Consider the following 13,192-nt stretch of genomic DNA (forward strand, 5'->3'; position numbering starts at 1 on the left):
AACAAAACTAAAGAGAAAATCTCCATGGCATATTATTGCTAAAATACTAAGTATACAAAACAGAGAAAAGGTATATCGAAAGCTTCAAAAAAACAAAACAACAAAACAAAACACAAGTCATGTGTAAAAGAAAACACATTAGATAACAGCTGATTTCTCAATGATAACTTTGAAGGAAGATTCTGCAGCAAAGCATTCCAAAGCTGTGAGACTGTGTCTTCTAGAAATATCATAAGCTAGGCCCTTCAAATCTCATCAACAAGATTGCTTAGGCAAAAGCTGAATAAGAACAAGAGACATGATAATATGACTGATGGTGGGTGGGGTAGCCCTGAAGCCCTCAACCCCAACACAAAATACTACTGAAACTACGGAAGGTTGAGAGCAGTACTGTCTTCTACCAGCAAGAGTACTCCAATCGGTTATTTAATACCAAATAGTCAGCCCTAAAAACGTATATAGTACATAGAAGTAACATCAAACAGATTAAGTAGGCTGTATTTATGTATTCATGAAACACCCCCACTCCAATCGCCCATACACATATGCATAAACAATTCATGGCAAAGAAGGTTATGGATTTGAAAACCAGAAAGGAGAGCTCTGAGTGTCTAAAGGGAAGGGATAAATGTATAATACTCTAGTCTGAAAAATAAAAGAAACAATTTTTTAAAAAGTATGAATAAAGCAGATACAATTCCTGGCCCTTTAGGACTTCTCTGAGGTAGCAGAAAACAGAATATTCATCTCAACATTTATCAGCAGTGTATGATTGAAAGGCTCTTTTAAGTTCATTTTTGAGTCTGGATTCCAGCCTCGCTATCTTATTTGGTTACACATGTATGGAAAAGGTTCTGTTTAATAATCCTAATAAGAGCTTGGTGTATGTGCATGTATCTATCCATGTGTTGGGTATATGAGAAGTTTCCCATGGTGTGCTTATAGATGATTCCGTGGCCACAACTATTAAGCACTTTGTTACTCTTAGTGAGCTGCTTTAGGACTATGCTGTCTAAGCCTGCCTTTTAATAATAGCAAATATTTAAAATTATCAAAAATACAAGTTTCCCTGTGTAGAAGTCACACAGTACGTGAAATTTAAATGCTAAAGCAGACCTTTTTGAGAAGACTCAAATAAACCCAAGCAAGCAAATTAATTCTGAATAAGTAGTAACAATTTTATTTTAACTCAACGTGCTGAAACACAAAATCTATTTCCAACATCAAGACACAAATAGTATGTATCTCATTATAAAACACCAATTGATTAAATAAAGGCCAAAAAGTTAAATGTTTATATATCTGAATCTTGAAGGAAGTCAACTTCCTTCAGAACTAATAATTAAATAACTTTAGCAGAACTTTATTTCCATAAATGGGCTCAATTCATTTTTAAGCAATGCAAAATTGACCAGATTATAGTATACAATAAGCTTTACTAACAGGAAAATATTTAAATATAAGTATTCCTTCTCAGACACAAAGTTCACATACAACAACAGAAGATACAGTGTGATTTCATTCCTAGTAAAGATAAAGAGTCTTGCGTTTGAGGCACTCAGTATTTGTTCAGCTAGACCTAACATTTACATCATTCCATGAACACTTAAAACTGGGGCTCACAATCTATATATAAAAAGGTTTGCAAAATATTCTCATGTGTGCTGAAAGTGCTGTATTTATACTCTGAGAACACTGAAACAACTCACTCACTCACCCACTTAAGACCAGGCACGTCCACGTCAGGTTAGTTCACCTCTTAAATTATGTGGCTTTTAGTAAACTTGCTGAGCTGGATTTTCATGAAGCTTACACAAGTCTTCACTGCATTTTTCTAACAATGAATACTATCTTTGAATCCTCATTGTGTGTGTGTGTGTGTGTGTGTGTGTGTGTGTGTGTGTTGGTAGTGCTATGGATCCAACCTAGGGATCACAAATGTTGATCACTCTACCACTGAGCCACTCTCAAAGCCCTTATCTTTAATTTTATATAAAAAAAATTCTCCTTAGAGCTTATATACAAAATTTTAAACGGGCAAATTAAAGTTTTTGACAATTTAAAGTTTCAATTAGATCTTGTTAAAAAGTAAACCAGTAATGCTCCTGACACTTTTAAGATATTTAAAGCCATTATTTTAAAACTTAATCACACTTGACATCCTAAACCAGCAGTTTTCCTATTTTATCATGCAGAATGCTGGTCACATTTTTGAGGATTACACTGCCTTCTGGAAATCCACTGTCTTCTCAAATAAAACACACTAAAATGAGATACATCAATTTATCTGAACTTTCAGCATATATAACTAAGTCCTATTTTTATGAATTCAGTCTTAAACATATTACACACAGCCCAAGGGAATAGAGACACAAACACACACTAACCTCATACAAATGACCACATTTCATTCAAGGTTCTCCAATAGCTATTTGAAGACAGTGACACAGAAGTATTTAAGGAGGTAACATCAGCAAGCCATCTTATGGCACCTTCATATTTGTGCTCAAATATCAAAACACAATGAAAGTAAAAAATGAAAAAGGCACAAATAACAGTATTTTTAAATCTTAGTCTAAAGAACAGTTTTCCAATGGCTACATTTTTGAATTGCAATATTTAGAACCACTCCTTGAGTTCTGAGGAAAGCTTTGTTTAGGTGACTAGAGGTCTAACAGGAGCAAACTGGTAACTTGTAAGACAAAGATCGCATTAGACAGAATTCGTACCTATTTTGACCAAGTTTTATATAATTTAAAAATGAGGGAAGTATGTGGGTGAAATGCTATAATGCCTCTCCGATAAGAATATATTAACAGCCTTTTATCACTGACTCAAGAACCTATGCTACTGAAATATGCATATAAAAATAAAACACTGTATGATTCTGTGAGTATAATGGTAGGCATTGTATCATCACAAAAGTGGGCATTGCAGATAACATTGATATTTGCAGAGCACAGTGTTTGACATTTTTGGTACAAAGTATGTTAGCAAACTAAAAACAAAAATCTTTATAAGGAAATCCTTAAGATTATCAATAAACATTTATAATGACCACTATATGGTATTACTACTGATTTCATTATGTTTAGAAAGTAGACCAAATTAATGAGAATCAGTTTACAATGTGCCAAATATAGAGCAGTATTTTTATGATATGTGACAATATATGTCACAGCTGAGTGGAGTCTTTATTTTTCAATAAGAGGATGGGAAAATCTTGTATTTAAAGTCTATGTATGTATGTATATATGTATTTGTGTGTGTACAATGCTAATATAACAGGCTTCATACTATGATGAAATTAAGGGAGTAAATTTTTGCTTGTCATGATTCTCTTATACAGGGTGAAGCCCACTATCAGCTGAAAAACTATCAAAATAATTCATTCCATTTTAACTTAACAAAGTTGCAAACTAAAATATCTAAAAATATGATCTTTGCTTGTTTGCTCTTGAGAACTAGGCTTATTAGACATTTTCCTCAATGTAAGTATTATAGGAATACTTCCATTAACATCCAATAAAGCTATAGTAAAAAATAGAGTATATTTGAAAACCATAAGCTTAATTTCTTTGTTCTGAATTTTAAAACTAAATAAACTAATTACACAAATTTTAATATGGGTAATAAAGCTATATATGCAAACATACAGGCATATGCACCTGTTTTTCTAGTAACATTCTCTGTCTTTGCGTAGGAAGCACATTATCATGCTTTAGTCATATATGATCTGACAGTGACCACTTCTTCTCTAGGACAATGCATCCAAACATATCTCCCAACTATCAATCTCCAAATATCTGGGTATTTAAAGCTAAGCTCATAATAAAGAACTGGCTCAGAAAAAAAAATTGATAGTTTTTCTGTTCACATTATGCAAAATTTTAGCAATCTGCAAGTTAGTAACTGAAGTGGCAAGGAGAAAACATTTTCTAGAGTGCCTGCATACACTTTCGGAGGCTTCCCTATTTTCCCATGCATCTCCCACAGGCAAACATTATCCACTCATTGTTTAAAAGGAAACACATTGTACAGGACTCATTTATTGTTAGGTGCCTTTTCCAAAGTGTGGTAAAACAGTCATAAATTCAATAATGACTATTTGAAACCTAAATCAATTTATCTATAATCAAGCATATTTTTATGCATTATCACAAACATCCAAGTGGGTTCCATGTGTCATATAAACTTTCAAATGTTAAAACGTAATTATATCTTATTAATCCTGTCAAAAGGAAGAAAATATATATGTACCATTCATCATAGAAAAATTACACATTAAAAGTGCATATATATATGTATATATATGTATCTTTCTTAATTGGCCCACTCATGAAATGTACATTTGGTCATCCTCACTTTAACATCTACTGAATTATTCTTTCAGCTAAAAGTCAATAGAAATGTAAAACATTAGCAAAAACCATGCTTTCTTCTTACTTAACTTCAAATCATTTCTCATTGAAAATGCACATAAAGCCAGTTTCTTGAGTAATTGATATATAGATAAACATCAAAAATTTAACTAAAAGTTTAGGTCAACTCATGGCTTATCTGCCCATTGAAATGACAAATAAATTAACCGGAGCAGTGTATGGCCATCACTTACCTCAATAATAACAGGTTCTTTAGTGTCAACAGAACTGAGACTGGAGGCGCCTTTGGCAATCTCCAAATCAAGGAGAACCTAGTTTTAAACTTGGAGATTGCATAGAACAAAACCTATGAAATTCTTTTGTTTCTAAAATAATGGAAGATCATTTTCAAACTCAGTGTCTTCAGTTATCAATACTACTGCATTGTGGAGCTAGTGCAATCCTGCAAAGCCTTGGCAAACTGACAAGGCACAATAAAAAAATTAAACTACTATATGAACAAGAGAAGTCTGAAGATAATTTAAGGCCTTGAAGTGAATTAATCAGTCTGATTTAAAGCTGAAGTAGAAACCATAAATTATCCACCTGAAAGCAAGTAATAAGCTTTCCAGCTTCTATTCTGTAGACAAGAGACAGGAACAACTGTGGCTTATGGTTTCTATTGGACTCCTTCTGGACCTGCGGAGTAAAGGCAATCCATTTTCCTATTGTCCATGGAAGACTCAAGACTGCTTTAGCCGCTTGCGTGGAATACCAAACTGTGGACACTGTGCAGATGCTAGTGCTCGGAAGGCTTCTGCCACTAAATGAGGATGAGATTGAATCATGGACTTCCACCCTGGGGTTTCCATAATGTCAGTTGCTTGGCTGAAATAGAAGATTAAGTGATGTTTACTAAAAGAATACTTCTCAAATGCATTTTTGAGTTTTCACTTTTGCTTGTTTGCCTTTTTTAATTTGTCGATTTTGAAATTTGAGATAATGATCTACCTCTTTCCAAACATTCATCTGAATTCTTAAAAACATTACCTTGATCTTATTAGCATTTCTGTCAAAACTGAAAAGATTTGTTTGAACCCTGGGAATGTGAACTTGTTCTCATAGCTCTCCAATCACTGTTAACAATTTCTATTCCAAGTACTTGATGATCTATTTTCTTCTTACCTCCTCCAGGTCTTCTCTAGAGTTCCAGTTTTTCACTTACACTCTTTCCCTCTTACTACACTATGTATTTTCCCTCATCTATTAGTCACATTTTTATTTTCCCTCATCTATTAGTCACATTTTTAATGATCGCACCCAGTCATTAGAGACTGACAAGTTAAATCCTAGTGCTTCCCCACAAGGTTCATCATTAATCATCTGCTCTTTTTATCTGAATGAGCCTCAAGTCTCAAAGATTCAGCACTGTCACACAAGAACTCATCATCTTTCTCTTTTGTTTATCCTTCCTTTTGGCTGAAGCTTTCACCATTGCCCGGTGATTTAATTTAAATACCTGAGAGGCCTCCTAGAACCAGTCCTCTAATTAAGCATCAAAGTAACATTTTAATTCCAAAAGTCATCAAGAACCATAAATTAATCCTCATAATCTCACAACTGGATCATTATCACATTCTCCTAATTTTTGTCTTTAATCTCATGTCTCTTACTACAGCTTCTATAACGTTGCTATAGCAACAGGAATAGGACTGTATTATACCATACTCCACCGTCCCCTTTCCCTATATTTAAGGTTTAAAAATGAGAAATGTCAGCCCGGCTGTGGTGGCGCACGCCTTTAATCCCAGCACTCGGGAGGCAGAGGCAGGCGGATCTCTGTGAGTTCGAGGCCAGCCTGGTCTACAAGAGCTAGTTCCAGGACAGGAACCAAAAGCTACGGAGAAACCTTGTCTCGAAAAATAAAAAAAAAAAAAGAAAAAAAGAAGAAAAAAGAAAAAGAAATGTCCAGGGAGGTGGTAGGGCACACCTTTACTCCTCGGGAGGCAGAAGCAAGTGGATATCTGTGAGTTTGAGGCCAATCTTGTCTACTGAACGAGTTCCAGGAGAGGCTTCAAAGCTACAGAGAAACCCTGTCTCGAACCCCCCCCCCCAAATGTGGTTCCATCCTCCTTATTGCTTTCCATTCCACTTTTATGCTCCAGTTACTGTTACTATTTCATTTACTGTGTCCTATATGTACAACATGTTCTCAATGAATAACTGGAAAAGGAATACATTAGTTCTTTATCCTTTTCTTCTCTCTATTACATTATTCCAATTTCCCTTTGCCCATCTGTCAATCTGCAGAAACAATGCTAAGAATGGAAGGGTTATGGTGTTCAATCAGAGGCAGTAACCGTTATTGGAGATTTATTATACTTCACGTCACTGTCAAAAGTCCTAATGTTGCACTGTTTTAAGGATCTGATCTTTGCTTGCTTTCTCTAGCTTTTATTCACTATCCACCTACTTCGCACACCCTTTATTCTGCTTTTCTATAATATAAATGGAGCTACATTCCATAATTCATTGCAATTACTTGCTTAATCAATCTGCTATACACCATAAACTACGTGCATAGAGGGGAAACATTTGCTATGCTTGCCTCCATATTCTCTGTACTGAGCAACAGTGTTCTGGAAACACAGTAAACAAATAATCATGCATCTCTACACAGGGCTATATACTTTGTTTCCTGCAACCCTTTCAGTCCGTCATTTCTGCTATTTCATTTTTATTCCTTCTGCAACCTTTTATTCATGTTTTGAAATGAAGTTCAGCCTGATCTTTGAAGCCATTCCTAACTCCCATGGCTTAGTCAAGTACCTTATACATATCTTCTTCTATCATTGCCATTTTAAAATACAAGGGTACATATGTGTGCATCTACCTCCATTAGATCAATTTCTTAAAAACAAAGACATTTCATCAAATGTCATTTTATATGCAGTTCCTTAGAGAAGTGCTCAAAATATAATGAACACTAAGTATATTGAATAGTAGCTGATATCAACAAACTACTATTCTTTGCCCAGCATTTACTACTATGGCATCATTGTTTAAAATTTTGACTAGTTGTTTAGGATCACAATGCTACTTATTAATTTACTTTAAACTTTTCTTTTAATGATTCAGTAAGTATTTACTGAAACTGCACATAATACGAAAATGTACAATCACCTCTTATTCTAATAGAAGAAAAGTTGTATGACTTATTTTCTTAACAGAGTAAATAAATCTTGAAAAACTAAAACTAAACCTATGCAATAAAAATCAAAGAGAGCCATTGCTGCTAATGCACCATGTTAACTTCATACCCTGATAACCCTATGGGGTCACACACTGGGCAGTAAACAGGACTCCCACGGACTTAAAAAACAGACCAATGCTTTACTTTCAGAAAACAAAATTTACAAACTAATATGAAACTAACAAATGCAATGGGAAAAAGTTAAGTGAATGACTGTCTTTAATACTGCCCCTTTTAAATTATCTTTTATCAACTATCCCCCACCCCTTGCAATAATGTATTTTGTTATAGATATCACACAGTGGCCTGTAACTCAGTATGTCAGCTTTTGATAATTTTCAAAAGTAGTAAAATTGAGGAGTTTATGGGTAAATAATTAAAACTTTACAAAGAAATCTTTATCAATACTTCCTTTTGCTATCTCAAATAATTACAAAGAATACTCTAAAGTAAGAGAAGAAAAAAATTTGAAGATTATTTCTAATACTTTGCACATTTGATGTAGAATCAGCAGGATTTAGCAATCACCCACCTCTGAGCAATCAACATGCTACTGATTTACAATATTAGGCAGATTATGTAAGGAGTTTGGTTGATCTAAACAGTAGCAAGTTAGCTCTTAAGCAGCAAGTCTCTGAGATAGATGACAGTCTAGAATACACAGCAAGACCTTGATTCAAAAATAAGCAAATGCTCAACAAACAAACAAACAAATAAATGAGTTTCGTGGACCTGTGAAGTTCTTCTAGTCTCACTATTTGAGACTAGAACAAGAAGAGTCAAATCTGAACCTATCCTAGAAAATTTACCAAGATCTTGCCACAAAAAGTGTTAAAATTCAGGTAGCTCTGTGGGAGTCCCTGTGTAGCATGTGAAATCCAGGGTTCCATCAATAAGCATTATCAAATAAGCATAAGCAAGAAAAATTAACAGCTTCCAAGGAAAATCTTGAGGATGCAGTCTTCCTTAATGCTTTTTGAGAGAACAGATGCCAGATTTCTAGCAATGCTCATAACGCCTGTACTCAGCTGTACACTGTGACATTTGTACATGTATTCAAGAAATTAAGAGCACCCATCCCAGTATGTCTGAAAAGTCAAACTACCAGAAATTCACCAAAGGCAATCAAATTATTATTGTTTTTTTACATAACTGGCAGTTAGTTTCATCAGAAGTCACACTTATAGGTCATGAACAAAAGACTATACAAATACTTCATTGAACTTATGCAGACTAAAACTGATGTCTCTTACTTGTTATTCCAGTTTTTCCCATCCTTACATCCAAGTTGTCGAAGTACACTGCACCTGCATTGAAAATTTAAACAGGGTTTAAGAAAAGCCCACTGAAGAAATGTCATAGGCACTGAAATTCAAGTATAGCTTACCTATTAATAAAGTCTATTGCCTGGGCTTTCAACTGTTCTGCACTGTGCAAATCTGCAAGGACAAGGGTATCAGCAACATTTTCTACTGAGAGGCTACTACACAAAGCTTCTTCACACATGACCTTCAGCCGTTCCAGTGCATACTACCCAAAAGAAAAACATAATCATTAAACATTTTTTCCAGTTATTTGGAGTGTAAGTACTTGTTGTAACTTAGCAGATAAAGTTCAAGAAAATTTGGTCTGGATTAATGTTATTTTTAAATAAACAAACTGCTGCTTTAGCTTATGAGGACAATGTAAATGAATACATTTAGGAGAAACACTAATTTGCTTTAGAAATCATAAGTGCAAAATATGGTGGATTGTAATGTAAGACAGCTATCTTAGTATCCAGTTATCCTAAAGAGTGCATGGTCAAGTAAACATTTCTTGTCTTCTCAAAGAAAAGAACTCAGCTGAGAGAAAATTTAAGCTGTATTTTACTTAATAAAAGAAAGCAAAGTAGTAAGCATATTTCAAAGAGACCTGAGTGTGCCTGTCCTCAGGTAGGAGAAGCAAAACAGCAGTTTGCAAGATTTTGTACTGTGGATTTGTGATGTCTTATGACATCATTTTAACTTTCTTCTAGGTAGCACCTTCATTTCATCTCACCATACTGTGCAAGGTCTAGAGCCGAGATGACCTTGTTTTAAATTCCCTGTGTATTAGATCTCCACTGGTGAATATATGCAACATTGTAAAAAGTGCCCTAAAATCTCAATTTCTCATTTCGTGGAAAGAACCCAAGCCCCGCTTCAGACCACAGAAGGGCATTCTGACTACCAGGAGACAATAGTTACTATGGCTTAGCTAGCTATCTGCCTATTCAGTGTGAATATACTTAACTACAGAAGTAGTGGTTGTCCAGAATGCTCTCCTGCTTCCTGCTCATATGTCATATGTGCCACCAGTTAACTACTGTAACACTTCATTCTCCTTTCTACTACTTCAGACTCTGCATGTATCAATTATTTATTATCACTATTCAATCTTGAGTGATTTAGTTGAAAGCTAAGTAAATATTAATAACCACTAATTTTTGCAGTTATTAATATAAAGCTGCAGTATTAGTAGCTGTATTGAGGTTTATTGACATAAAATAAACAGTATCCAGTTAAAGATTTTACTTTGATAATTTAATATCCACTGTAAACCCATCACCCACCGAAAAGAGTAAATATACCCTTTAAAGTCTTTCTTCCCCATACCATTCCAAGCAATATTTGTGATGTGCTACTGAGAAATTAGCTTGCATTTTCTGAAGTTATTTGAACACATATAATCACATAGTATGTACTCGTCATCTAGCACTGCAATTCAGTGTGACTATTTGCAGATTCATGCACATCACTGCTTATAGTTCAGCCCTAATATGAGTATCTCTCTTCCACCTCCTCCTACCAATGGACACAAATGTGTGTGTGCATGCGCGTGTGTGTGTGTGTGCATGCATGTGTGTGCATGCATGTGTGTGTCTGCACACACGTGCACGCCAGCTACTTACTGTAAAAACTCATTTTCTTTTCTAGTACTTCACACTCGGCATTTACCACATACTATTTACTTTGCCAAGACTGAGCCTTGAAGAATGACCACTGAAAGTTAAGTAAATGTTAATAATATAGTATGGACACATTTCTAGGCCCTGCATACTTTCCTCTCATGTAGATCTTTTAGACAATTTTATTTCCATATCATCCTACTTTACGTTATGTCATAAAACTCTTAAGTTATTTACAAACAGCACAAACTAATGTGTTATGTCAAAAGTTTTTATAGTTTTTTTTATGTATGACAGCCTCTCTAAGTGTAAAGTTTTCAGGGCTGCTTTTTGGTCTTTAAAATCCCATTACTTACTTTGTCTGCAGCTGCCAACAAGTTGTCAGCCATTTTATCAAGATTTGGTGCTTTTCCTGTGTAAACGAATCTCATCATTTCTTTAAAAACTTCAGGGTCTAAATCATTTATTTCCATGCGATTCTATTATTGAAAATAACACATAAAAAATTAGGAACAGGTACATATATGTGAATCCACATGGTTTATTTATTTTCACTAGACTCTAGTATTGAAAACAACAACAACACACACACACACACACACATACACAAACTAGGAATGGGAACATATGTGAATCCACACGAATCTTTGACAATAATCAAAAAACATATATTAACATTTTCAAATTCTATTTTTAAATCAAAGTTAAGTAATCTGTAGTAACTTAATCATCCAAGCCACAGTATAGGTAATTCTAACAATGAAAGCATACACTTATTTTATAACAGCTATGATAAGTCAGAAAGTAAATACATGGATAGAGAAACCATGTTAAGTATTACCTTGTGGGAAGCTTTCCAATTTTCATAATTAAAAGAGACAAAATATTGCAGCCCAAATAAAATTCATCTGTGTTTAGGTTCTGATCACATTTCCAAGGACAGTTACTGACTTTTCCCTGGTTGACTTTTAGGACCTAATAGAATACTTACTAAACCTTATAACCACAAACTGTATTCACAATTAGTAAGTGAAACAAGAGCCTGTACATAATTTTGATGAGAGCTCACCACCTGAGAACACTTGCTTTTGCAAAATGCCATGTAATGTTATTTACTGGTACTTCTGTACTTATTTGAGATAAACTCCCATTCAAGCAAGACCAGTTGTTTTTATACTTTGTAGCCTTATTTCCCATTCTCTGCTAAGATAAAGGAAGCAGAAAGTGTCATCACTTCAGAAACCATCTTGGGTGATTTTGGTGAAGTCAAGGTGTTAGGAATATAAGTAAAATCATTTTGTGTAACTTAAAAACAATTTAACGTGCTGCCTAAGCTTGCAACCAGGGAGCTTTGATAGAGCTAGACCTCAGAAGGAAGCCCTAAGCAGTTGTGATTAGTGCATAGCTCAGGACAGACTTTGATATGCTAATGAACTAACCCCAAAGTGGTGTTGATCTGCTGGTGAACCAATCCCAGCTGTGAGCCTTGTCAGAGAAAGCTACCATCCAGTGAAATGAAACAAAAATTGGACCTTTGGAAATGGTCCCTAGGATCACACTACTGTGCTCCAAACAAAGGTTTCTCTAGCCTAGGTTGATATTCACTTGCAAGAAGTCATGAGACTATGTGGCCTGACTTCAGTGAACACTGAACTTCAGTACTGTCTAACATTAGGGGTTATTGCTGGGCTCACTATGCCCACCTGTCAGTTATATAGCCATTTGCCTATGCTCTCAAGGACCTCCTGGGACCTCCACCAGCGCCACCCTCCCAGCCTCTTCACAAGGGACATGAGTTGAGTCTGCAAGCTTCTGAAGCATCCTCAATGGAGAAGATTACCCAGTGGAATCACTGCAACAGCATTTTACTCCTAGTCAACTGTTCCCCACTTGGAGATATGTCTGCTTGACTTTTAAATTAGTATGCTATTAAAAGAAATGTTTGTGTGAATAAAACAGGCATATTCGAAAGACAATTCTTGTGTGAGTATCCAAATTGCTGAGCAGTTCACAGCCTACATGAAACATAGCTCACCATCAAAGAGACAATACAGTGTTCCACATAAATGGAATCAGAAAACAATCAGGTGATGCTTGTCAAACATCTGAGAAAATATACCTCAAACCAAATCTAGTAAGGAGAAATAAAGACCACTTCATACTGACAAGGTAAACAGTCCATCAAAAGGACTCATAAAACATCTTTAACACAAGTAGAATTTCAAAAAAAAAAAAACAAACTACATACAACTAGAGATAAAATTAACACAAGCATGGGAAAAGTGAGGGATTTTAAAAATACCACTCTTACTATATGACAGATCATCCAGACAAAAATCGAGAAGTATGTAATTGAATGACCTCAAAAGATCCAACAGACCTAATAGACTAATTGACAACTTCTCCAAGAAAAAACTAGAGAATACAATTTCTTGTCATAAGCCCATGGAAATTTACCCCAAATAAGTTACAAACATTAACATAAAGCAAATCCCAACAAAATATAGGGAATCTGAAATAACTGCTTGTAACCTCTTTGACTACAAGGGAGAAAGCATAAAAACAACAGCAAAAGCAAGTACAGAAAACACACAAACTTAGGGAGATCAAACAAGATACCATTGAATGATAAGTCACTGAATCAATCAA

General features: G+C 34.9%; 1 protein-coding gene across 3 annotated transcripts in view; it reads right to left on the reverse strand.

Annotated features, from left to right (window-relative positions):
- Positions 1-1,157: 1,157 nt before the first annotated feature.
- The window catches only part of Spopl (speckle type BTB/POZ protein like), a 56,473-nt gene continuing 44,438 nt past the window's right edge, over positions 1,158-13,192 (reverse strand). For all 3 annotated transcript variants that reach the window (XM_041674641.1, XM_041674640.1, XM_041674643.1), the window contains 4 exons: positions 10,900-11,022; positions 9,002-9,144; positions 8,868-8,921; positions 1,158-5,249 (listed from right to left, as the gene is read on the reverse strand). In XM_041674641.1, the coding sequence (XP_041530575.1) occupies positions 5,105-5,249; positions 8,868-8,921; positions 9,002-9,144; positions 10,900-11,022 (465 nt within the window). In that variant the 3' untranslated portion in view covers positions 1,158-5,104. The remainder of the gene's footprint in view (positions 5,250-8,867; positions 8,922-9,001; positions 9,145-10,899; positions 11,023-13,192) is intronic.

This window comes from Microtus oregoni, unplaced genomic scaffold, assembly GCF_018167655.1.
Source record: "Microtus oregoni isolate MIOR12 unplaced genomic scaffold, Mior012 000025F_ref0000491, whole genome shotgun sequence".
Classification (NCBI taxonomy): domain Eukaryota; kingdom Metazoa; phylum Chordata; class Mammalia; order Rodentia; family Cricetidae; genus Microtus; species Microtus oregoni.